Source organism: Palaemon carinicauda, chromosome 20 (assembly GCF_036898095.1).
Source record: "Palaemon carinicauda isolate YSFRI2023 chromosome 20, ASM3689809v2, whole genome shotgun sequence".
Taxonomy (NCBI): Eukaryota; Metazoa; Arthropoda; class Malacostraca; order Decapoda; family Palaemonidae; genus Palaemon; species Palaemon carinicauda.
In genome coordinates this window covers 29,139,292-29,166,098 of record NC_090744.1, presented here as the reverse complement: position 1 = coordinate 29,166,098, position 26,807 = coordinate 29,139,292, and the positions used below count along the sequence as shown (strand labels likewise).

At 45.7% G+C, this 26,807-nt stretch overlaps 1 protein-coding gene across 12 annotated transcripts in view; it reads left to right on the top strand.

The window, feature by feature from the left end:
- The window catches only part of yem (yemanuclein), a 96,361-nt gene that overhangs the window by 5,854 nt on the left and 63,700 nt on the right, over nucleotides 1-26,807 (top strand). For all 12 annotated transcript variants that reach the window (XM_068394989.1, XM_068394983.1, XM_068394982.1 and 9 more), the window contains exons 2-7: nucleotides 2,279-2,407; nucleotides 2,832-2,936; nucleotides 3,131-3,280; nucleotides 15,322-15,387; nucleotides 15,958-16,123; nucleotides 16,698-16,847. In XM_068394989.1, the coding sequence (XP_068251090.1) occupies nucleotides 2,279-2,407; nucleotides 2,832-2,936; nucleotides 3,131-3,280; nucleotides 15,322-15,387; nucleotides 15,958-16,123; nucleotides 16,698-16,847 (766 nt within the window). The remainder of the gene's footprint in view (nucleotides 1-2,278; nucleotides 2,408-2,831; nucleotides 2,937-3,130; nucleotides 3,281-15,321; nucleotides 15,388-15,957; nucleotides 16,124-16,697; nucleotides 16,848-26,807) is intronic.

The following is a 26,807-nucleotide window of genomic DNA, read 5'->3' as shown; positions in this document are numbered from 1 at the left end:
AAAGACTCATGTCTGCCTGTCAACAAAAAAGCACTTGCTCCAACTTTGAACTTTTGAAGTTCTACTGATTCAACTACCCGATTAAGAAGATCATTCCACAACTTGGTTACAGCTGGAATAAAACTTAGAGTACTGCATAGTATTGAGCCTTGTGATGGAGAAGGCCTGGCTATTAGAATTAACTGCCTGCCTAGTATTACGAACAGGATAGAATTGTCCAGAGAGATCTGAATGTAAAGGATGGTCAGAGTTATGAAAAATCTTATGCAACATGCATAATGAACTAATTGAACGACGGTGCCAGAGATTAATATCTAGATCAGGAATAAGAAATTTATTAGACCGTGAGTTTCTGTCCAACAAATTAAGATGAGAATCAGCAGCTGAACACCAGACAGGAGAACAATACTCAAAACAGGGTAGAATGAAATAATTAAAACACTTCTTCAGAATAGATTGATCACCGAAAATCTTGAAAGACTTAGATAAGAACTTTCAACTAGTGTACTTCCAAAGAGAGGAACCTGTGTTTGCAATATGTAGAAGATATTTTGAATAAATGCAAAACAGGTTATGGTATACTGTAGCACCAATTAGTCTACTAGCTCAGTGTTTGGAAGACCAGCTGGATGTTAGGTGGGGTGGGGGGAGAATATTAGCTGAAGGCAAAAGTTAATGAAGTTGACCTTAGAACTTTGCGACTTTAAGCCTACTGTATGGGGGACCTACTGTATGTAGTAAGCCGAATTCAATTTTTTATGCTCGCCATTATTCAAGGTTAATATATTATATTCTTAGCTACATTTGCAGGGTCACCTTAGTTGCAGGAGGAGTGCAGTTCACTTTTATTGATTCATAAAGTCAAGCATACTAATCCAAAATAAGTTAAGATGGGAACAGTACTGTAGTGTTTATGATATATCTAAGAATCAATGATTTAAGAACATCCTTGCATGGTCGAAGTATGTAAATACTGTACTGCTGTGCTGTGTTCATGAAAAATGTTCTAAATTGTGACATTCTTGAATTGGCGAAATCTCGGAAATTAACATAATTCTGCCTCTTGTCATCTAAACATGTTTTAACCCTTCCAAGAAAATCATATATATTGAAGAAAGAATAAGAAATTAAACATATTTCTCTCTCTCTCTCTCTCTCTCTCTCTCTCTCTCTCTCTCTCTCTCTCTCTCTCTCTCTCTCTCTCTCTCTCTCTCTCTCTCTCTCTCTCTCTCTCTCTTTTATGGAGATTACATATGTATGTGCATCAGTGTGTGATTTGTATATATTTGGTTATGAGTTGCAGTGAAATGTGTTAAAATGATATGCTACCCTAGAATGTTTTAAAGGAGATATGTTACCCTAATGGTTTCAGTAAAAGGAATGTGATGTGAACACAAAGGGATACCATGTGGTTTTAAAAAAAATTTCTTGTACTGAAGGCAAAATGTCTACTAAAAGATTTAATTAGCGGTATACTCTGTTAAACGAGTCAGAGGATAGGGGTGGCTTGAAGGTATGATGATTAGAATTTATGCAGAACATAAATTTATTAGAAATTAATCTACCTATTGAAAAAAGGGTTTAAACTTTCTGGCCAACTATGTGATAGGCGTAGTTTAGAAAGAGAGCCAGTGGTATGGTTGAACTTTTTTTTATAGCAGTTTCATCTAATGCCATATTGTGAAACATTCTCAGAACAAACTATTTCATATTGTCCATTTAAGCATCCTCCCATTAGTATAACCTGTTTTTGCTTGCCTTTATCAATGTGTTAAAAAAAATCCTCTGCTAACAATCATTTCAGATTAATGCGTTAAAAAAAAGTTCTTCCCAACAGTCACTTCAGTTCTTTTGATTTATCCCCTTGGAGTATATAGGCCATACTGTACAGTACTCTGGCCACATACTCCCCATTGTTCCATATTATTTTGATGTTTGCTGACTATTCATCAACTATTTCTTCATTCACATAATTTTGTCTTTGATTATCAACCTATTCCAATTCCATCCTGTCTTCACCAGCATTTGTATATTTTTACGTTGTAGACAATGTTTACCAGTAGTAATACTCAAAGCCCTATTCAGTTAACCATTCTCTGACAGTATTCCTTAGTGTTGTTATTTTATTTCATAACTTTTAATCTTGCCCCATTAAATGTCCGAAATGTGTCTTGTAGATAAGCTATCTGTTTTTTTGTCTCTTATGCCCCTTTAACAAATTTTCCCTCCTCTTTTTGCCATCATTTCTGCTCATTGTGTGTCTTTGAATCTATTGCAGCACGAAAGACTAGGGAAGAAGAGATTAGGAGATGTCATCAATGGACCAGCGTTGGATCCCTCCGACCCTTTTGCTGGCGACGAAGATGCCGCCTTGAAAGCTTTGGCCAAGCAAATGGAGAGTAAATATGTAAGTTGAAGAATTCAGTCATTGCTGTGTTTTTAATTAAATAGCATGTACTGTACTTTATTTCACTCATCTTATGTGACTTCTTGATTGCTAAATATATTCATGATGTTTGGTTTTGGCTTGGAAACGTAAATATGTAATTGAAGCCACTAATTTTATTTGCCTGTGAAGTCTATTTTAAATAATTTTAGTTATTTTAAAAGATAATTATTATTCTTTTAGAGTACCATGTATTTTCATATTAGTTTATTATGTGAGCCCCCTACTTAACACAATAAATTATTTGGTCTCCCATATTCTTTTAAGTGAAGTTTTTAGAATAGCAGCGTTTTTTTTTTTTTTTTTTTGTTGAAGAATTTTGATCCAGTTGTTTTAAGTTAAAAAGGTAATGCTAATGTAGATTACATTTTGATTCATATTTCAGGCATCTTATGGACCAACAAAGAAGAAGAGGAGAAAAGAAAATGATTTTAGCACCCTTGGGGAAGGTTACGATGAAACGGATCCATTTATTGATAACTCGGATGCTGTAAGTTGGTGGCCCAATTTTTTCAAGAGGTCTAATAAACTTTTTGTTTAGGAATGTGAACATCTTTTTGGTGTATATTTTTTTTTATATATATTTTGATGTAATAAGTTGATTTTAATAAATTCATATCGTGACTTTTGTAATTTGTTATAGATTCTTATTGATTAGGATAATGTATAGTGTTTTTCTTACAGTTTGATGAAGTGGTGCCAACGCACATGGAAACAAAGCATAGAGGTTTTTATATCAATTCGGGCGAGTTGGACTTCGAAGAAGTTGCACATGAATCTTTGGAAGAAGATTCTATCCTTAGTGATATAGACGCTGGAAGGAAGAAGGTCGTGGTTAGTATTGCAATTGTTGTACCCTAAACATTTCTAATTTCATCAGCTATTATTACAATTATATACAGAACCAACTTTCTGCAATAGTATATTGTACTGTAATTTCAAAAGTTCATATCTAATTTTTTCTCAGGGTATGGTTCTTTGCCCTATATTGTTTATATATATAATAAGCACAATATGTGGAAGTTCCTACATAAAATACAAATTTTTAATTTAAACAGCAGTATGATTGGGTGAAGCTGGAAAGAGGTGTTTAAACTTTCAATGAAGTAGTAATAGTAACTTGTGGGTGGTGTGTAGATCCCGGGCTGCCCTCCCTTCTTAACCTTTACTCTGGCTTTGGCTGCCGGAGAGTATAGACTCTCAGCACTTCTTGGTGTCCTGAAGTCATTTGCTTTAATTTCATATTGCATAAAGGTTCTTTTAGCCGTGTTCAAGGCATATTAATGGAAGAACCCAAGGATGTAAATTTTTCGTGATAATTAATTATGTTACAGTTTTTTGTGCTACTTGTTATCCAACATACTTGTGCCTTTCGGGCAGCATGTCTGCTACTGTTCTATCCCTTGTGTGTAGCTGTATAAAATCAACCACAATGTGTACCTAAGGAAGTTGGTTTTCTTTGGATATCTCAGAAGAAGAGTTCCTGCACTACCAAGAGTAAAGGGAAGAGTCACTGCCCTTTGTCTTTCTTTCATTGTCTGGTCTGCCTATTCTGGAAGGTGCTAAGATCCTTATTACTTAGTTGTGCTGTTGTGGTCTCTTTCCCATGAGAGCACTGTCATCAGCCTGCACTACTCCGGAGAAGAATAATTTTAAGTTCTCCCTTCTCCACTCCTTCATTTTTATTGAGACTTCATTGCAACTTCTGAAGAAGAGTGAGGTAAAAACATAATCAAATAAGTCCATTAAGTCTGACTGATAGGAGTTTTGTACACTTAACTTCTGCTGGTAGTAGGTTGGCCAGGGCACCAGCCACCTGTTGAGGTACTACCACTAGAGAGTTATGGGGTCCTTTGGTTGGCCAGAAAGTATTACATCGGATCCTTCTCTCTGGTTACGGTTCATTTTCCCTTTGCCTACACATACACTGAATAGTCTGGCCTATTCACACATTCTCCTCTGTCCTCACACACGTGATAACACTGAGATTACCAAACAATTCTTCCTCACTCAATGAGTTAACTACTGTAAGGTAATTGTTCAGTGGCCACTTTCCTCTTGGTATGGGTAGAAGAGAGACTTTAGCTATGGTAAGCAGCTCTTCTAGGAGAAGGACACTCTAAAACCAAACCATTGTTCTCTAGTCTTGGGTCGTGCCATAACATCTGTGCCATGGTCTTTCACTGTCTTGGGTTAGAGTTCTCTTGCTTGATGATACACTCGGGTACACTATTCTATCTTATTTCTATTCCTCTTGGTTTGCTAAAGTTTTCATAGTTTATATAGGAAGTATTTATTTTAATGTTATTACTCTTCTTAAAATATTTTATTTTTCTTTGTTTCCTTTGCTCACCGGGCTACTTTCCCTGTTAGAGCCCCTGGCCTTATAGCATCCTGCTTTTCCAACTAGGGTTGTAGCTTAACAAGTAATGATAATAACAATAATAATAGAAGAATCCTCCCTTCTTGATAAGTGTCGAGAGTTGTCCTATAGTGCAAACACCGGTCCACACAACACTAGGAAGGTGTCTGGCTACTGGGTAAGTGTGTTTTCACACCTTTTATCTATGTTTTTCTCTTGCCAAGCAGTGTGAGGATGAGAGTAGTCCGTCAGCAGGAAGAAATTCACAACTCTAGTACGAGCTTAGCATATCTACTGTCAGTGGGATTGAAGTGTGCCGCCCTTTCTTCCCCTTTCCTAGACATTCTCAATCTTCATGCTCCTGTGCTCTGTATGCATATGATGGTGTTCTCCACATGCACTCTCTCCTTTACGTTCTCGAGTACCTCTATTTGCACGTGGTAACTTGCGATCACATTCTAGATCACTGTGTGCAAGGTTACTCGTGCTGGAAATCCCCACGTGTAAGGTCTGCGTGTGCAGATCTCCCTTTCTTCTGGTTTCAGTGGAATAGGAAACACGGGAAGATCAAGCTTGGTGGCTGGTTGAGTCTTCCCTTTCAAGGGGAGTTCAACTCTAACCCCTCATCCAAGGATCCTGCCATTCTCAGAGGATGGGAGTACACTTGGAGTACAAGAACACCTCAGGGAATTGGTTCAGGGAAGTAAATCATTGCTTTGTAACCTACTGGAAGCCCAAACAATATATTTTACTATTTTCAATATTAATCTTACCCGATAATCATGTAGCTGTCAACTCCGTTGCCCGACAGAATTCTACGGAAGGGATACGCCAGCGATCGCTATACAAGAGGGGGGTGTACTCACAAGCGCCACCTGTGGCCAGGTACTGCAGTACTTCTTGTTGACACCACCTCAATTTTTCCTCTGTCGTGCTTCCGGCAAGACGTTCATGGATACGCTTATAATTTTGGAGTTTTTTGCTCACGATTTGGTGATGTATTTGCTCTAGAGTTTAGCTTTCGCTATTCAGGAAGTTTTATCATTAGCTTAGCTAGCTTTTGGAATTAATTTGATTAATTATGGTGACGAAGAGAGTATGAACTCTCTTTCACTTTTAAATGGCCGACCCTTCCCTTAGACGGAAGTGTTGGTGTCTAAGAGAGTATAGACTCTCTTTCTTAATTTTGCTTAACCAAAGTTTTAGATTTATTTTATATCTCTCCGCCTTTTATAGGCCTCTTCGATTAACTTCCTTTTATTATAAACTTATTAAAATTAATTTTTATATATGTTTATATTCGACCTTTCCTAATAGTAGGCGGTCTTTTCTTGGTATCGAAGTTAATTAACATTGAGCCCGTCATTTCGGTTTTACCTGTTAACATATTATGCTATTTTAATGTTTTTGAAAGAATTTCTTTGATAGTCTCGTACTGTTTTCAAAGTTGAACTAACGTTTTGTATTGTCTCTGCAGTTGTTGACGTTCAGAACGTTCAACTTGCGCTCTATCGTTACGATAGAGAGAGAATTTTCACGGTGTCACGTTGCAGTAAGAGTAACCGTTTCTAGCGTTTTGTTCATTCTTTCTTAGATTAATGGTTTTAATTCTAATAAAGGAACTTTTTATTTGGGAAATTTTTCAGTTTTTTTTCCTTTAACAATAATATGTTTTAACGATATATATGATTGGGCTCTTCTCTCAGGTTCTAAGTCTAGAGAGAGAGAGAGAGAGAGAGATAGAGACGGAGAGAGAGAGAGCTGGATAAACGTTTCGTTCAAGCGATTAACGTGGTTATCGTTTTTGCTCTTCTCCCTAGTCTCTTTAGGGGAAGAAGGTAAACGTTTCTAGAGTTTTATTCTTGTTCTCAAGCTTTATGCGGTGAGAGATTTTAAACGTTGTTTATTTGATCTAGTGTTTAGTCTCTTTCCAGCTACTGAATTATTTATCTTTCATTAGATTTTTCTGTTACATTGTAATTCTGTTTTCGCAATTACTAACTTTTAAGGAAGGATAGAATTGCGTGTTTCAGGTACAAACCACTTAAAGTTTCGAGTTCAGTGAAATAAGTGCAAACAGAAAATCAAAAGTGATAAGTGATTAGCGCAAAGTGTGTCAGTGTTGTGCGTGAGGGTTCTTCTGTGCGTGCCAGTCGTCCTCCCAGTCCGGGACCTCTTGCAAGCTCCCAAGCCCAGGGGAGAAGCAATGTCGAAGGGCAAAAGGGTTCGGCAGGCCTTGATCGGCGCACAGAAGTATCCTCGGTGGTTGCGGGCGTGTCTTACAGAGACCGTCACTCCCACCCGCAGACGATTGAGCCCTTATTTTGCTCGTCTGCAGAAGAATTTTCGGGGAGAAAACGCTGGACTCAGGTCTCAAGACCTCTTAAACGTAAAGTCCAGACCTCTAGAGTTCAACAACCCGGATGCAGTCATTGGGTTAGCTCTGACTCTCCGCAGTCATCAGGTGACTGCACACCTCCTAAGAGAGGTAAGGCGATGCCTCAACAGACCTCATCTTCTGTTAAGGCTTTGCCTCAACAGACCTTATCGTCTGTTGATCCCAAGATGACTTTGCTGCAGTCCATGCAGTCGCAGCTTGCGGTCTTAATGCGTGAGTTTCAGGCTGAGAAGGTTACACCTTCTCCTGCGAGCGCTCCGCCTCACCGCAGTCCAGTCTGCCAGGCGTACGAAGTTGAGGTTCCTCAAGCTACCTTACCGCGTTCGGAGTTGCCAATTACCAGCGTTGTGCAGCAACCTCAACCTTCCTTAAGGCAACCTCAACAATGGGAGCAGGAGTCTTATGCCTTGAGGCAAGATTTTCTTGCAGTTAGACCATCTTCGAGGCAACAACCTCTTGAGGTACGACAACCTCTACCATCCTTGAGGCAGCCGCCTCAGCTCTCGCAGCTGCTACCTCAACTTTCCTCAAGGCGAGAGCCTCAACTCTTGAGGCTAGCTCCTCAGGAACCTCAACTCGTGAGACAGGAACTGCGTTCTGCGCAACCGCTACCTCAACTCTCGCAGCTCACACCTCAAGAACCTCAACTCGTGAGTCAAGAGCCTCTCTCTGCGCAGCCACCTCAACCCTTGAGGCAGGAACCTCATGCTATGAGTCAGCCACCTCAACGCATGCATCTGCCACTTTCTCCTCAACTTGAGCCTCTTCCCATTCAACTTTGAAATAACAAATGACAATAATAACACCTCATTACTTTCATAACTTGCATTTGTAATCATATACATGTATGCCTACACAAACATTATGATAATGGAAGTTATTCATATTACTTTAAAAAAAAAAAAAAAAAAAAAAAAAAAAAAAAAAAAATATATATATATATATATATATATATATATATATATGTTTTCCTTGCAATATATTTTTAACAAAATCGCAAAATATGGCAAAAATATCTTCAAAACAAAAATGAATCATGAGTTATGAATGTAATGTAAATTTTATGTTGATATTAAAACCCCATGCAAGCATGCATGAAGTAATGCAGTGTTGCCAACAGGGCGAGTTTCCCTTTCCTGAGGTGAAGTAGATTATAGTACGTATATTTAGTGCAGCTTAATTCTACGATTAGCCGGCTATCAAATTCATCAACAAAACAGTCTAAATCAATTCCCTCGGCACGTGCACTTTCAATAGACAGTAATGCGATATTACTCAATCTAGCACTGGTCATGGAATTTCTGAGAAATGTTACACGCCATGCAACATGCTCTGCTTACCTTACAGCATGCTCTACATACAGCATGCTCTGCATACAGCATGCTCTGCATACCTTACCGCATGCTTCTCAGTCACACATCTTTGGTTGTTGCCAACTCACTAGACTGTCAAGCAGTTTCATAACGTTGCCTTCTAGTCTGCTGCTTTTGCACCAGTGAAACCCTCACTGAGAGAACTTAGCTTTTCTCGGATATGGTCCCTGTAGATGAGAAAGTGCTTTTCTCCCTCCTTCTGATATTCCCTTGAGGACTCTGTCATTTGGAGAGGAGCCTTTAGCTGCGTAGCCCCCTATGGACTTTTATTTAAGCATAACATGCTTCCAGGGAAGGTAATGGTTCCACTTCAGTCGCTAACCCCGTCTGTTACCACACCTGCTCCCATAGACCTTGATCTGTGTTGCAAGACATGCAGTCCAAGCTTAGTCCTTGTTAGAGGATTTTTTGTTTACGGAGTCAGTGTGTCACTGGGAAGACGTTCAACAACCAGCAGAAGTGACTTTTTGTGACGCAGTGCGGCAACCTCAGCAACCCGATAAGGAGTTGTCTGTACGACTCAGACAGTCTAGACAGCTTCGGGTTGTCACTGTACTTCCTCGCTTCCCCATGGTTGACAGTTCACAGACTGTGCAGCAGTACCATGATCTTGTGTCCGGCTCCGTCAGACGACTGGCTTTTAAGAGCTCCCACAAGTCGTCTCTGTCTGGAGATTCTCAGATGGACTATGGATCTGACCAAGGAACTGGGCCTCCTGGTCAATTTTGAGGAGTCTCAGCTCGTCCCATCCCAGACCATTGTCTACCTGGGTATGGATCTTCAGAGTCGAGCTTTTCGGGCTTTTCCGTCGGCCCCAAGGATCTTCCAAGCCCTAGAATGCATCCAGAGCATGCTGAGAAGGAACCGATGCTCAGTCAGGTAGTGGATGAGTCTAACAGGGACACTTTCATCGCTAGCCCTGTTCATCGTGTTAGGGAGACTCCACCTCCCCCCCCCTTCAGTATCATCTAGCTGCTCACTGGATAAAGGACATGACGCTAGAGACGGTCTCAGTTCCTGTTTCCGAAGAGAGGAGGTCTTCTCTCGCGTGGTGTAAGAACAGCTTTCTTCTCAAGGAAGTCTACCTCTGGCTGTTCAGAAACCCGACCGCCGTCTCCTCTCGGACGCATCAGACACGGGCTGGGGTGCGACTTTGGACGGACAGGAATGCTCGGGAACATGGAATCAGGAGCAAAGGACACTTCACATCAATTGCAAGGAGTTGTTGGCGGTTCTTCTGGCCTTGATAAACTTCAAGTCCCTCCAGCTTAACAAGGTGGTGGAGGTGGACGCTGACAACACCACAGCCCTGGCTTACATCTTCAAGCAGGAAGGGACTCTTTCGTGGAAGTTGTTCTAGATCGCAAGGGACCTCCTCATCTGGTCAAAAGATCGAAAGCTCACGCTGGTAACGAGGTTCATTCAGGGCGGTATGAATGTCATGGCAGATCACCTCAGCCGGAAGGGTCAGGTCATCCCCACAGAGTGGACCCTTCACAAGAATGTTTGCAGCAGACTTTGGGCCCTGTGGGGTCAGCCAACCATAGATCTGTTCGCTACCTCGATAACCTAGAGACTCCTGTTGTTTTGTTCTCCGATTCCAGACCCAGCAGCAGTTCACGTGGATGCTTTTCTGCTGGATTGGTCCCATCTCGACCTGTATGCATTCCCGCCGTTCAAGATTGTCAACAGGGTACTTCAGAAGTTCTCCTCTCGCAAAGGGACACGGCTGACGTTGGTTGGCTCCGCTCTGGCCCGCGAGAGAATGGTTCATAGAGGTACTGCAATGGCTGGTCGACATTCCCAGGACTCTTCCTCTAGGAGTGAACCTTCTACGTCAACCTCACGTAAAGAAGGTACACCCAAACCTCCACGCTCTTCGTCTGACTGCCTTCAGACTTTCGAAAGACTCTCAAGAGCTAGGGGCTTTTCGAAGGAGGCAGCCAGAGCGATTGCCAGAGCAAGGAGAACATCCACTCTCAGAATCTATCAGTCTCAAGGGGAAGTCTTCCGTAGCTGGTACAAGACCAATGCAGTTTCCTCAACCAGTACCACTGTAACCCAGATTGCTGACTTCCTGTTACATCTAAGGAAAGTAAGATCCCTTTCAGCTCCTACTCTCAAGGGTTACAGAAGTATGTTGGCAGCGGTTTTCCGCCACAGAGGCTTGGATCTTTCCACCAACAAAGATCTACAGGACCTCCCTAGGTCTTTTGAGACCTCAAAGGAACGTCGGTTGTCCACTCCAAGCTGGAATCTAGACGTGGTCCTAAGGTTCCTTATGTCATCAAGATTTGAACCTCTCCAATCAGCCTCTTTTTAGGACCTCACATTAAAAACTCTTTTCCTCGTGTGCTTGACAACAGCTAAAAGAGTAAGTGAGATCCACGCCTTCAGCAGGATCATTGTTTTCACATCTGAAACGGCTACATGTTCCTTGCAGCTCGGTTTTTGCTAAACGAGCTTCCTTCACGTCCTTGGCCTAAGTCGTTCGAGATCCCAAGCCTGTCCAACTTGGTGGGGAATGAACTGGAGAGAGTACTTTGCCCAGTTAGAGCTCTTAGGTACTATCTTAAAAGGTCTTAACCTTTACGAGGACAATCAGAAGCCTTATGGTGTGCTTTCAAGAAACCTTCTTTTCCAAGGTCTAAGAACTCAGTTTCTTACTATTCAGGCTTCTGATTAGGGAAGCACATTCTCATCTGAAGGAAGAAGACCTTGCTTTGCTGAAGGTAAGGACACATGAAGTGGGAGCTGTGGCTACTTCAGTGGCCTTCAAACAGAACCGTTCTCTGCAGAGTGTTATGGATGCAACCTATTGGAGAAGCAAGTCAGTGTTCGCATCATTCTATCTCAAAGATGTCCAGTCTCTTTACGAGTACTGCTACACCCTGGGACCATTCGTAGCAACGAATGCAGTAGTAGGCGAGGGCTCAGCCACTACATTCCCATAATCCCATAACCTTTTAACCTTTCTCTTGAATACTTTTTATGGGTTGTACGGTCGGCTAAGAAGCCTTCCACATCCTTGTTGATTTGGCGGGTGGTCAATTCTTTCTTGAGAAGCGCCGAGGTTAAAGGTTGTGATGAGGTCCTTTAGTATGGGTTGCAGCCCTTGATACTTCAGCACCTTAGAGTTGTTCAGCCTCCTAAGAGGAACGCTGCGCTCAGTAAGGAAGACGAACTTATTTAAGGCAGAGTAATGGCTCAAGTCGACTTCCTTACCAGGTACTTATAATTTCATTGTTATTTTGAATAACTGATAATATGAAATACGGGATACTTAGCTTCTTGATATACATGTACACTGGTTTTCACCCACCTCCCTGGGTGTGAATCAGCTACATGATTATCGGGTAAGATTAATATTGAAAAATGTTATTTTCATTAGTAAAATAAATTTTTGAATATACTTACCCGATAATCATGATTTAATTGACCCACCCTTCCTCCCCATAGAACCAGTGGACCGAGGAAAAATTAAGGTGGTGTCAACAAGAAGTACTGCAGTACCTGGCCACAGGTGGCGCTTGTGAGTACACCCCCCTCTTGTATAGCGATCGCTGGCGTATCCCTTCCGTAGAATTCTGTCGGGCAACGGAGTTGACAGCTACATGATTATCGGGTAAGTATATTCAAAAATTTATTTTACTAATGAAAATAACATTTTTCCCAACAAGGTTTAATAATCCATCTTCATGACTTATTTAAAAGCAAGGGAGCTTTTACAGGCCTTTGGTGATTTGGCTAGCGGGTACGCACCTGACCAGCCTTTGCATAGTTTGTTTTTAGTTTTCCTCAGTTAGTGATGCTGTACTCCTTCGTTCGGCTAAGATAGCTGACGTAGAAGAGTAGTTTCATTTGTTCCTGTGGATTCTGCTGTCACTTCACTGTCACTTTCCTGGTCTCCTGTGCCTGTGGCAGCTCCAGATCAGCACGCTAACCTCGAGGAACTAGCTCAAGCTACGTTTTTTCTGGTAGTGCTCGATACAAACCTTCAGCTTGAACAAGGTTTGTTGATGGGAAGCAAAGAGCGCTGCCCGGAGGTCCGCCTCCAGGGATTGGACTACTTGCCCTTCCTAGGGACATCCTCCCCAGGTGTTGGGCTGTTTTCCTTTCCGAGGGAAAACTTCCCTTCATCATCTCTGCCTTTCAACCTTCCTGCTTGCCAGGAGAATTGCTGACAGCTACATCTCATTGGCTGTAGCAGTTTCCTTTGCCAAAGAATACAACCCCCCCCCCCCCCCCTGCTGAGCTGTCTCTTCCTTTGGGGTCAGAGCAAAGTCTGAGGCAAGTCTCTCCTTTGGGTGACCACCTCTCTCATTCGCGAGAGACTTCTTCGGAGACCTTCCAGAGATCCTCCTGCTGAGGCGTCTTCCCCGCGGAGGATCGTCATCATCATCAGCAAGCTGGCTTAGTTCGTAGTCCTCCTCGTAGCCTCAGACATTTTCTTTTACCTTTGCAAAGAGACGTGTGTTTGGCTCGTCATAGATACCTGGTGAACGATCCCCTTCAGTGGATCGTCAAGGACCTCACCGTTTACTCACTACTCGGATATTGCCTTCGTCAATGTATCGTCAGTTGGACGACTCGTGTCAGTCTCACCGTTCACCCTCTGGTTCCCGAACCTTGCCCGTCTCCTTGGACTCTCCTCAGACTTGCCGTTTGCCAGCATTGAAGAGTTCGCCTGTCTGATTATTTAACAACGCTCCTCTCCGACCTCTCGCCATTGAACTGTTGTTTGTGGCTCGCCGTTGCCCATCAAATTTTAAGGTTTCCTGACCTGCCATTTACGATAGGGTTAGGTCACCGATAGCTAGCTTGCCGATCGTCGATCTCCAGCTCACCAATCGCCAGCTCGTCTTTCGCCTATTGTCTATCTTCAGTCTTGCCAATTGCCGATTAGTAGCTCGCCGATCATTAGCTCCCTAATCGCTGATTTCTAGCTCGCCTATCTCCAATTGTCGAACCATACTGCTGATCTTCAACTAACCGATTGTTAATTGCCAGCTTGCCGAGCGTCGTCTCGGATCTCTGCTCGCCGATCGCCACCTCACGGCTAAACCATTCGACAGCTCGCCTATTTCCAGCTCTCCTATCGCCAGCTTGTCGATAGTTGACCTACCAATTGTCAGCTTGCCAATCTCAAGCTCAATGAGCGCTGATCGCTTGCTCTAAGATCGCAGATCGCCATGCCAATCGCCTGCTCGCGAGTCGCCAGATGTCCAATTCGCCAGCTTGCCAATCGCCAATTCAATGGCTAGACAATCTCCAGCTTCTTACCAATCACATCGATTGCCGATTGGCATTCGACGACTCGTCTTTTGCCGTTCTTGACAGGCGACAGCTCTTCGTTCGTCAAATTGACGTACGCTTACTGCTCGCCGACGAACTCCTGTTTGTGGCTTGCAAGCTGGTTCCTGCCATCTGGTCAATCCTCCATCACTGAGTTGTCTACAGGCTGGTGCTCATTGTTTGCCGATGGTGGTCTGTTTGTGATCCCCTCCAGGTGTCTACCACTCTCCTAGGTGTCATAGCCCCTCCCCAGGTCACCGATTGTCAGTGCGCTGATCACTCACCGATCTCTGATCCACAGATCTCAACTCGCCGATCGCCAGCAGCTCTCCACTTGCTAGCTTTCTTAGCAATCTTCGGCTGCTCGCCGGTCACCTTCTCGTCGTTCCTCAACGACTCGTTGCTCTCCAAGAGCGGAAGGCAAACTAAATCAACCTCGCGCTGCTCATCATTCGCCAGCTCGCCGATTGCCTAGACGATCATCAGACGACCAACAGTCTCCATCATCAGCTCGCCGACAGATGGCTATGTGTGACCTCGCTGCCACAGTACAGCGACCCTAGGAACCAGCCCTCGATCATCGCCAACGTTTGCCAGAACGACATCACTCTGATGAATGGCGCTGTTCATGGGAAGAGAAGCTTTCTAAGCCTTCTCCTCCTCGAGCTTCCGATCTGAGCTCCCTTCAGAGGGACGTAAGTCTTCTCCCAATCGTTCTCCTCCCTGCAAATGCAGAACATTGCGTTTGCAAGGGAGAGCTGAAAAAGCAAGACAGCTGAGCAGCAGGCATTCAAAGTTCCGAAGGAATCCCCCCCTTCTTGGATGATTCCTTTTCCTTGGAATGAGACATCAGTACTACAGCCTTCCTCAAGAGCTTCTTTGACAGTGAATAAGTCTTCTTTGCGGAGTCCATCTTCACCGTTACCTTCAGCGAAACTTTCCGATAGTGCCGCTACTGGTCAGGAGCCGTGGTTTAGAGCCTTGGTTAGGGCTGCCATGCAGCCTTCACAACAGGTATTCCACCTGCTTGTCTGTCGGAAACTCCCATGATCCCCCTGGAGGGGTCTTCCTCGCCTTCTACGGACCCAAGGCAAAAATCCAGTCCCTTCCCACACAGAAATTTTGGTTTCTTCCTCTCCCCTGATGCAGAAAAGAGTAGTCCCTGATAAGTTTGTCTCATCCATGGTCAAGGTAACCCCTGTCAGGACATCCAAGGGAAGGTCAAGTTTCATCGTGCCCGCTCCTTCTATTCACTCTTCTGTTCTGTACATTTTCCTCTATGACACTTATTAGTTCTAGATCTTCATCCTACCACTTTCTATAGTATGTAATAATAATAGTTGTCTGCTACCAAAGCAACCTCAGTTCGTATTGAAAGGTCAGTTATTTATGCTATTGATATTGGGCTGAATTAATGTTGATAACTTACAAATTTCAATTATTACAGAAAAGAATCGAATCGGATCCAGAGGAAGAGGGTGAAGAAGAAGGAGAAGAAAGCAACAAAGGAGAAGTAAGTATGAATGTCTCATTTTGTTCTGTTCGTGAATTAAAGGCTCCCATTTTTCATAAGATAAGATGTTGAGAAAGAGTAGATTTTCTGTATTTTGTACAAGAGATTGTCATTGTTAAGTTTATTTTTGTCCTATTCATAATTAAGTATTGAGTTGTGGTCCTGATGTAATAAGTAAGATTTTTTTATTTTTCGGTTTTATTCATGAATGTTGTTTTTGTTGAAAGTGATATTTGTTCAAAAAGATATGTCAGAATTATTAATTTGTAAAACGTATGTAGGATATTATATTGATTTGAAATGGTCTAATTCTAGATAAAGACAGTAAAAGTGCATCACAAATTAATAATTTTATTAGAAGTTGTATTACCATGTCCAGAGTAATGGAGTTACAGGACAAATGAGAATGAAAAACATTTGCTGGTACTGTATTTAAATTTTCTGTAAGCTTTCTTTCATGTAGCTATCAATTATTCAGAAAAACTCCTTTAGACTGCTTGACTATTTATGATTCATTAAATTTTTATAAAAGTACGTATTTGAAACTAATGAATTCTTTTCTTCCTGAAGGCTGTGTATGAAAATGGTGTTATCCGTCCTAAGAAGAGGAAGTTAGATGAAGGGGAACTGTTAAGAAAGAGGAAGAAGATGATTGGTAAATTCAACGCAAAAAATCTAGAAAAGAAAGACTCCGATCCAGAAATGGATAAAATCATGAATGGTTGTGAAAATAAAGGTACAGTATTTTTTACTCTATTGTGTTTCTATGTACAGTATTACTTTGTGTAGTAAGAATATTAAGCAACCGGGATATTCCCGTACAGTTGAAGGTTCTGACTGAATTATTGATTTAGAGGGTGAAGTTTATCTCTGAGTGATTTTATGAGCTCTCAAGTTTTGTCTTAGCATTGTGGAGGAATAGGATCATAGTCATCTTTTTGCAAAGGTTTATGCATGTGAATTTTTAAAGCTTGTTAACTAATTATGTGTTAAGACGTTTGCTTTTAAAAGATTGTAGTGTTGAAAAGTGTTGAAAAGATCTCTTGATTGTTATCTTGATGGCAGTGTTAAAAGAAATTTAAGTTTTATAATGCTGTGAAGTAACTGAATTGACATAATAGATTTTAGGGGCCATCTGTTAGTTTCCAGTCAAGAAATAAGATTTTGAAATGACTAAAGTATAAGTTTTACTTATATTTCTTCATTTCTGTAGATAATATACTGTTATAGGTAGTAAAGTGTTTAGTGTACCTTGAGACATTTACCCTGTTATGTAGGTATCCACTAGAATTGTGTTTGCTTTTATCTAGGTGATATTGCGCTTAATGACCAGAGTATAGCTGCCAGCATAGAAGCTGTGATCAGCAAAGCCAGGGAAGAGGCCGTTGACAAAAAAAGTGACACCCAGGAGTCAGCGTCAGGATCGGATTCAAGCTCCTCAGATTCTGATTCTTCAGGAAGTGAGTACAGTACTGGGTTGTTGCCTTCCATTACTGTTTATTATTTTTATGAACCTCCGTTGATGTTCATATTGGTTCTCTCTGTAAGTCAAGTTTTATCAATGTTTACCCCTAAAACAAAAAAGATCTCCCAATTTCCAATTGTTCCTTAACCGAAATACAAACCACGCTATTTACAGAGGGTTTACCTTTTAGCCCAGCTGAAATGACGAGCCAATAGTTTTAACGAGGGTTAATTACCCCCCCCGCGCTAGTTAGCGGGGGGGTGGGGAAGGGTAGCTTGCTACCCCTCCCCCCTCCACACACCGGTGACTTGCTTCACTTCACTTTTGGCTCGGCGGTGATCAGACGTGTCTGCTCATCGTCCTCGTGACAGCCTTTAATTTTCTGCTTTTTCTTTTCAGCGTGTGTGTTGGTTGGAAGTTGACCTTCATTATTTTTTTATTTCCTCTTTACAATGTGTACATGCCCTGGAGTTGCCGGCCGTCCTTGTGGGACTTTCATGTCGGACGTAACTACGGATCCGCACTCCCTCTGCCCTTAATGTCGGGGCCGACGGTGTGACCAGGAGAACATGTGCCGTGAGTGCAGGGAGTGGTCTGCCTCCCAGTGGGAGAGGTTTGGCCGTCGGCGTAAGAAGAAGTCCAAGAGAGACCGTTCTCCTCCGGGGTTAGCCTTGAAGGAGGAAGGTTCTCGGGACTCTTCTTCCGCCGCCCAAACCTCCTCCGAAGCTCCCCCTCGTCCGCCTCCTAAGGAGAGTCGGCCGAGTGGGAGCGCAGGCCCTTGTTCTGTTTCCCGACCTTTGGTGGGGGGAGAGGGCGTCGCCTCCCATAGCGAGGCGGTTCCCCCTCCTCCTCCGGGGGAGGTTATTGATAATGCCTTAACCAATGATGATCTTTTACAGATTTGGTCGTCCCTGGGGCTTAAGGGCTTGCCCTCCAGGGTCGCTTTAATTGACCTTGTCTCGTTGGGGGCCGCTGTTAAGCAGTCGCCGGCGGTAGCAGAGGTAGACCCTCTGTCTATTGTCGACGTCGTGGTGACAGAGGCCTCCGACGTGGCTGGGTAATCCGCCGCAGGTGCTGTTGCGGATGATGGTGCTATAGGCTCTCCTCCCCCTTCCGTACATCCTTCGAAGGGGGAAGTGAGTCCTTCGGTCTCTGCTGCTGCTCAGCTTCCTTCTGAGGGAAGTGCTTTGACGGAGACTCCCCTTCGGAGGACCGATGGTCCCGACGATCTTCCCCGAGGCCGCCTCCGCCGTAAGGCTCACCGTCCGCTACGCCACAAGGGCCTCCCTTCCCCTTACAGGGGGACTAAGAGGCGCCTTTTTGGGTCTTCATCCTCCGGGGGGGAGTCTCCTCGTCAGCCTCAACCTACAGCTCCGCCTTCCTTGAACCTCTCTGCAGACCGTTCACCATCTCCTGCCAGATCTTCGCCTTCTGGAGAACTCGTCACCCGACGGGCAACGGGATCCTTCCCTTCCTCGAGCAGTGCTGGCGCACAGGCGCTCTCCTGCTCGCCAGCGCTCTCCTGATCTCCAGCGCTCTCCTGCTCGTCGGCTCTCTCCTGATGTTCGCCCTCCTCGCCAGCGCTCTCCTGCTCGTCAGCTCTCTTCTGAGCGTCAGCGCTCATTTGAGGACCATCGCCCTGCGGTCTCTGAGCACCCTATAGTTCCTGCTGAGCTCCCTGCTCACCAACTGGTCCTGTGGCTACGCAACATCGTGCTGCGCGTGTGGCAAAAACACATGTTCGCCAACGCGCCAGTGATCTTCCATTTCCTGCTCGTGAACGCACCGCACCACCTGCCGCGCCACCTGTCCTTTCACATGACACGCGTCGACCTTCTGCTCGCCAGCGATCACCTACGCGCCAGCGATTACCTCCTCGCCAGCGTTCACCTGCTTGCCAGCGCGCACAGGCGATCTTAGTATCGCCTATTCAACAGCGACAGCCGGCTCGCCAACGTTCTCCAACGCTCCTGAAGGAACATGGTTCGCCAGCTTCTAGCTCGCCATCACGCGATCGCCCTCGTGCGCATGCTGCTCGCCATTGCACGATCGCCCTCCTGCGCATGCTGATCACCATCGCACCCCATCTCGCGATCGCCCACTTGCGCATGCTGCTCGCCATCGCACGCCATCACGCGATCGCCCTCCTGCGCATGCTGCTCGCCATCGCTCGCCATTGCACGATCGCCCTCCTGCGCATGCTGATCACCATCGCTCCCCATCACGCGGTCATTCACCTGCGCATGCTGCTCGCCATCGCTTGCCATTGCGCGGTCATTCACCTGCGCATGCTGTTCGCCATCGCTCGCCAACGCGTCGACATGCCACATCGCGCCATCGTCAACCTGAGCGACCGAACTCACCAGCTCATCATCGATCGCCTGTGGATCTACATCGCCAGCGGTCTTCCTCACCCTCGCGGCAGCGCGTTTCCTCGCCGTCGCGCCAACGCTTGCGTTCGTAGCCTCGGACACGCGTTCATTTACCTGCCCACCCTCGCCCGCGCTCCTGCGCTACCATTTGCCCTCGCGCGACCATCGTTCGCGGCGAATTCCGCAGCCGGTGGTAGCAGCAGGAACGCGTGCTCCTAGACGGCACTCGCCGGCCAGGGTAACAAACCAACGGCTGTCTCTCCTACGCTGAAGAGAAAGAGAGGAGTGGACTTCGTGGTGATTTCCCCCAGGGCGAAGTTGGTTCCCAAGAGGTCGGTCGCGAAGGTCCCTTCTCCTGCACAAGTGCTGTCTCCTTCTCACGTGGACGAGGCCTTTCCGTCCTCAGGTGAGTCCAGTGGGGCGGTAGTCTTCCCCTCGGCACCAGGGGGGGAGACTTCGCTTCATGCAGGAGAATCGTCTCGTGAGGAAGGGGCCCCTCGAACCTCGTTGTTGGGATTCTGTATCCCTCCCAAGAGGGAATCCAAGGACTCCAAGACCGTCCCTAAATCCTCTGCAAGGATTCGTCAGGAACCCACGACTACCCAGGGGAATGTCCACGTGTCACCCCAGGAAGAGATCCCTGGGGCAGGAGACTTAGCTGCCAGCCCGCAGGGAGGAGAACAGCATGAGTCCGAACATGCCTTCTGGCAGGTCCTAAGCCTGATAAGGCAACTTAACGGGCTTATGGATCCAGTCATCGCCCCCCGTGAAGGCAAAGACACGATTTTGGATGAAGTGTTTGACGTTCGGAAGGGCCCTAAGACCAGTGCGGCTCTGCCCTGGTCTCGGGGGCTGAAGAGTGCCAGGGCTAGGGCCAACGCTCAGCTCGCACTTCTTGCCTCCTCCAGTCGTTCCACTGCCGGGAACAAGCTCATCTCTCCTCCTCGTCTTCAGCAGAGGAGGTATTTCGAGATCCTGGGTGAGCACAACCTCGCTCTTCCTCTCCATCACTCTGTGGAGGAGCTGGCGAAGGGAGTTCCCCTTGAGAAACTCTCTGCCCGGCAGGTGTCGTTCTCGGCGGCAGAGATCCTTAGCCACGAGAAGGTCGCTAAGTGTGCCATGCAGGCCACTTCGTGGCTGGACTTTTTGCTAGGATCTCTGGGCATCCTATTGCGATCGGAGGACTTGTCCAAGGAGACCAATAGGAAGGCCCTAGAGACCTTCTTGCTCTCGGGCACCTGCTCCATCGAGTTTTTGGCGCACCAGGTTACCACCCTGTGGGCCAACTCGGTGTTGAAGCGTCGCGATGCTGTGTCCGAGAGATAACATCCGAAGGTCCCCGCCGTGGATGTGTGTAGGCTCCGACATGCTTCCCTTCTGGGGGAGAACCTGTTTGAGCCTCAATACATGGAGCGAACGGCTGAGAGGTGGAGGAAATCCAGCACGGACTCCCTCCTCCATAGGGCCCTTACAACTCGGCCCTATAAGCCTCCAGCCCCGCCACAACAGCAGCAACAGCCTCGTAAGGCTCCCAAACAGGCACCGGCAGCTAAGAAGGTGGTGTCTAAGCCCCAGCCCTTTCCAGCCAAGGTCAAGAGGGGCGGTAAGTCCTCCAGGGGAGGCAAGACTCCTAGGGGTGGCGGCCGCGGCCGCAAGCCCTAGGGGTGGCAGTCCCCCTGCATGTCCACCTGTGGGGGTATGCCTTCAGCGTTGCGTCCGCAGGTGGCAGCAACACGGGGCCGATGCTAGGACGGTCTCAGTGATCGGCCAAGGCTATCGCGTCCCGTTCACAACATCTCAACCTCCCCTGACAGCGAATCCAGTGTCGTTGAGCTCCTATGCCACGGGATCGGCAAAGGGGCTGGCCCTTCAGGCCGAAGTCGAGACCATGCTCAAGAAGGGTGCTCTCCAGGAGGTCGTGGACGGCTCCCCAGGCTTGTTCAGTTGACTCCCCAGGCTTCTTCAGTCGACTCTTTCTAGTAGAGAAGGCTACTGGAGGCTGGAGACCCGTCATCGATCTCTCAGCTCTGAACAGGTTTGTCAAACAAACCCGATTCAGCATGGAGACAGCAGACACGGTCAGACTTGCGGTGAGACCACAAGACTTCATGTGCACACTGGATCTAAAGGACGCGTACTTCCAGATCCCAATCCATCCGTCTTCCAGGAAGTACCTGAGATTTTGCCTAGACAACAAGATCTACCAGTTCAAGGTGCTGTGTTTTGGTCTCTCCACAGCTCCTCAGGTGTTCACCAGAGTGTTCACCCTGATTTCATCTTGGGCGCACAGTAACGGCATTCGTCTCCTTCGTTACCTGGACGATTGGCTGATCCTAGCAGACTCGGAGTCGACCCTTCTTCGGCACCGAGACAGGCTTCTGGATCTTTGCCAGGATCTGGGGATCGTGGTAAACCTCGAGAAGTCCTCTCTGCAGCCGTCCCAACGACTGGTTTATCTAGGCATGCTAATAGACACCAATCTCCACAAAGCCTTTCCATCAGACGACCGGATAGCAAGACTGAGGAGGGTGGCGGAACCCTTCCTCAGGCGAAAAGAACTCCCCGCCCAATCGTGGTTGCGTCTCTTAGGCCACCTATCCTCCCTGGCCCGTCTGGTTCCAAACAGCCGCCTCAGGATGAGATCCCTTCAATGGCGGCTCAAGTCCCGGTGGAATCAAGGATCCGATTCCCCGGACATTCTGATCCCAATGGGGTCTCTGGAACAGACGGACTTGCGGGGGTGGCTGGCCGACGAGAACCTGCGGAAGTGAGTGAGTCTTCTCGTCCTCCCCCCGGAATTGACTCTGTTTTCGGACGCGTCAAAAGAAGGGGGGGGGGGGGGCGCACGTTCTGGACCAGAGGGCCTCAGGCCTTTGGTCAGAATCAGAAAAGTTCCTACACATCAACCTGCTAGAATTGAAGGCCGTTTTTCTGGCTCTTCAGCAGTTCCAACGGTCCCTGGCGGGTCACTCCGTGGTGGTGATGAGCGACAACACCACGGTAGTGGCTTATATCAACAAGCAGGGAGGCACTTTTTCGCAGCAGCTATCCCATCTTGCAGTAGAGACTCTGAGGTGGACCGAAACCCACTCGATAACACTATCAGCTCGCTTCATTCCTGGCAAGAGGAATGTGCTCGCCGACAGTCTGAGCAGGGCTTCGCAGATAGTGAGTACCGAGTGGTCTTTGGATCCTCAGATAGCCTACAAAGTCCTGACTTTGTGGGGTTCCCCGACTGTGAACTTGTTCGCGACAGCCTTGAACTTCAAGCTGCCCAGTCCCGGACCCCAAGGCACTCTGGCAAGATGCTTTCCAGCAACGGTGGGACAACATCGACGTGTACGCCTTCCCACCGTTCTGTCTGATGAGATGGGTGCTCAACAGGACCAGACTATCGGTCAACTGTTCGATGTCTCTGGTAGCTCCGCTATGGCATCACGCGGAATGGTTTCCGGACCTTCTGCAACTCCTGACGGAGCTCCCAAGGGAGCTTCCTCCACGACACGAGCTTCTCAGACAACCCCACTCCGGCGTCCCTCACAGGGCCGTAGCCTCGCTTCGGCTTCACACCTGGAGACTATCCAGCGTCTCCTCGCGGATAGGCTTTTCGCAACAGGTTGCGGAGAGAATGTCTCGGCACCTGCGAAGGTCCTCTGAGGGAGTCTACCAAGCAAAGTGGAGAGTCTTTTGTGGTTGGTGTCGTGGAAGGGGTATCTCTCCACTCGATGCCACTATTCCAGCAATAGCGGACTTCCTCGTGTATCTGCGAGAAGAAATGCGCCTTTCTGTCTCGGCAGTGAAAGGCTATCGCTCAGCCTTAAGCTTGGCCTTCAGATTGAAGGGCGTAAATATTTTTTCATCGCTAGAACTCTCTTTACTCATACGTAGCTATGAGCTTACCTGCCCCCAGTCGGAAGTGAGACCCCCTTCTTGGAACGTGGTTCGAGTCCTCAGGTCTCTTTGAGCCGTTACGCCAGGCCTCCGATCGCCACCTGTCTTGGAAGACGGCCTTCCTACTCGCCTTGGCTTCGGCCAAGTGAGTTAGTGAACTTCATGGTCTCTCGTACGACATCGTCCATTCAAGGGGATGGGGGGAGTTAACGTTCAGGTTCGTCCCTGAGTTTGTTGCCAAGACTCAGAATCCTGGAGTGCCGGATCCTCTGTTCGACTCTTTCAGGATCGCGAGTCTCTGTTCTGTAACAAACGACCCAGACCAGCTGCTACTATGTCCAGTGAGATGTCTGAGGCACTACTTGAAGAGAACGGCTGCAGTCCGTCCTCATGTGCGAGCTTTGTTTGTGAGCACAGGCAGGACTAAGAGGAGGGTCACCAGGAACACCATCTCAGCTTGGATTCGAAGGGTTATCCACCATGCCCTGAATCCTGACCCTCCTCCGTCACGTCGCCCTCGGGCCCACGATGTCAGGGGTATTGCTACATCCCTGGCCTTCAAGAGAAACTTCTCTGTGACGCAGGTACTTCAAGGTGGGGTCTGGAAGCGTCAAACGACTTTCACAGCCCACTACCTGCAAGACGTGACCCACAGGAGCCTCGATACGTTTTCTATCGGCCCTGTGGTGGCTGCACAACAGCTGGTCTAACCTCAGGCTCCTTTTTGGACAAGTAGCAGTAGGTTGAGGGCGTTGTTACCCGGTCTTAGTCTGCGTGAATGAAAGAGTATGTCTGACCCTTACTTCTTTCTTCATTCTCCCCTCTCTTGGGGAAGCAGCCTCCTGGTCCTCGCATAGCTGACCTCGACCTCTGCAGGTAACCCATGCTTCTTTGTGCTCCTAGCTTAATACTGTTGCGTCTCCCATACCCTGACGAGGTGGTATGGGGAACGTCCTATCCTAGAATTCCTATCTAAAGGTCTCAAGGTCAACTTCATAGGACGAGTCACACACTCCTCACACTGCTTATGTAGGCCACTCGTTCCTAGCGATGCTAGGAACTTGTGAGGTACTGGGGCTCCCTCTCTCTAGTGCTGCTCACTGAGGGATCGAGCCCCCGGGCAAGCCGAAGTCAGTAAGGCTGGGGACTTTCCACCCTTCCTAAGGGGTAAGTCACCCTCTGTAAATAGCGTGGTTTGTATTTCGGTTACGGAACAAATGACAAATTCGAAGATAATTTGTATTTTTCCTAACCATACAAACCTTAGCTATTTACACATATGTGCCCGCCATCCCTGACCCCCAAGTCAAGTCCTACCTCTAAGTGAAGTGAAGCAAGTCACCGGTGTGTGGAGGGGGGAGGGGTAGCAAGCTACCCTTCCCCACCCCCCGCTAACTAGCACGGGGGTAATTAACCCTCGTTAAAACTATTGGCTCGTCATTTCAGCTGCGCTAAAAGGTAAACACTCTGTAAATAGCTAAGGTTTGTATGGTTAGGAAAAATACAAATTATCTTCGAATTTGTCATTTTCTTTCCTTTCAATAAACATGGCTTTAGTAAAGTAATGAGACAAGCTAGCAATTAATGGAAATAATCAGTTGCTTGGCAAGCGATACTGTCCTCATCTTTAGTCTCTATATCGGTTTCAGCTGTTGACAAACCCTGAACTCCAGATTGTTAAGTTATAAGGATTTTAATAATGTTCTCTTGATTTATTATTCACTGCTGATTAGATTCTGTAAGAGAATTATTTCTGAGCGATTATGATTCGCATTCTTTTCATGTCACGTGTTGGGGACAGTATTGTAACATAGATAATGATTGTTAGGAATGGGGAGGCCTCACTTCTTACGGTGGATGAGTATGATTGCAGACTAGATTAAAAGTTCTAAGTCCAAAAGGAAACTTGCTCTATCAGTGGAAAATCCAGAGAAGACTAAGCCAGCTCTTTATAGTGGGGATGAGGATGATAATGACACCAGCACCAAGCTTCAATACAGCACTTAACAAATATACTTTTGATAACGATTTTTTAAAAATATGTTAACTTCTTTATCTACTTTTGTAAAATCAAAGAAAGTCAGTGAGTCATATACATGAGGCAGTGATTCTGAACTACCTGCCCTATTTTGAACCCTAAACTTACTTCTCAAGAAAGATGTTGAGGTTCTAGTGTTCAACTCCATTACAGATTAGAGGTCCTCACAGAGCCTAGAATTCTTTATTTAATTTAGACCCTTCTGCTGCGAAACACTCCTCATCCCGCAATCCTAGCCTCTATATTAGACAACTAGATTGCTAGGGAGAAGATATAGTTGGTAACCCTCCAATTGCTGAAATAAATCTAAGGAACCTTGTATTTCATATGTGGCTGTCATGGCATATATGGTTCATGTAGCACAAGATGTTATCTATTAAATTATGGCAAAAGCTGGTTGAAAGACTACGTTATATGGAACACTAGAGACATCAGGAATAGAAGTTATGAAGGGAATAATTTAATTGACATTCCTGAAGCTGAGGAAGGCCTTGATGTGGCCTTGAATGAATTCTCTGTGTTTGGAATCGAAGCTATTATAAAAAACTCAGAGAGATGGAAAGCCCCGAGATACGATGGAATAACTGCTAAGATGATTTTGGCCAAAAATAAAGTGACTACCAGAATACTTACAAGATTATTTTTTAGAATGTGGTATGCAGAGTCAAAACCTGATGAATGGGAGCTAGGAGTGTTGGTGAAAATAGCAAAAAAAACAGAGACCTGACTAATTGCAATAATTACAGAGGCATCACATGTCAGTTGTCAAGATAATATATGGTATGCTCATCCTAATGTGACTAGAGAAAGATTGATGAAAAGCTAAGAGATGAAAAAGCAGGATTTTGAAAAGGTAAAAGTTTTAGTCACCAAATTTTCATTTTAAGACATGTGGTTCACCGATGTGTAGAATTTACAAATCCCCTTTTGATGGCATTTGATGACTATGAAAAGGCCTTTTGATAGTGTGCACCAGTCAATTTTGTCGAGAGTGCTGTGTTATGGAGTTCCTCTTGAAGATGTAAATATGTAAATCTGTACATGAGCATAGCAAGTGCAAAGTTAATGTTAATGGAGTCCTATCAAATTAATTTCCAGTAAACAGTGGAGTACTCCAAGTGAATGTGTTGTCACCTATGTTATCATCCTCATGGATTTTGTAATGCATAGAATAGTTGTGAATGGCGAAGAAGGATTGGAATGGATTGGTAACGGGAAATTAGCGGACCTAGAGTATTCTGATGATGCTTTCCTTATTAGCAGAACACCACGGGATTTGCAAAGCTTGCTTACCAGAATGAATGAAATATCACATGAGGTTGGGCTCAAGATAAATAAAAGTAAGACAGATGATGAGAATGGAATATGCAACGGAATATAAAATGTCATCGGAGGGAGAAAGGATTAATGTGGTGGAATCTTAAATATTTAGGAACTATGGCTAAGGACTATGAAACGTGAAGTAGGAGATGATGAATGGAGAAGTATAGATTTAAAAGCTCAAGGTAGAGACAACTGTCGAAATCCAACCTAGGCCCTTTGCGTCAATAAGTGTAGTAGGAGGAGATGATGATGATCATATAGATGCTGACCCTCTTCCCCTTGTGGTGTCAAGAGGATAGGGAATAGTTTTTTTTTTAAACTGAAGACAAAG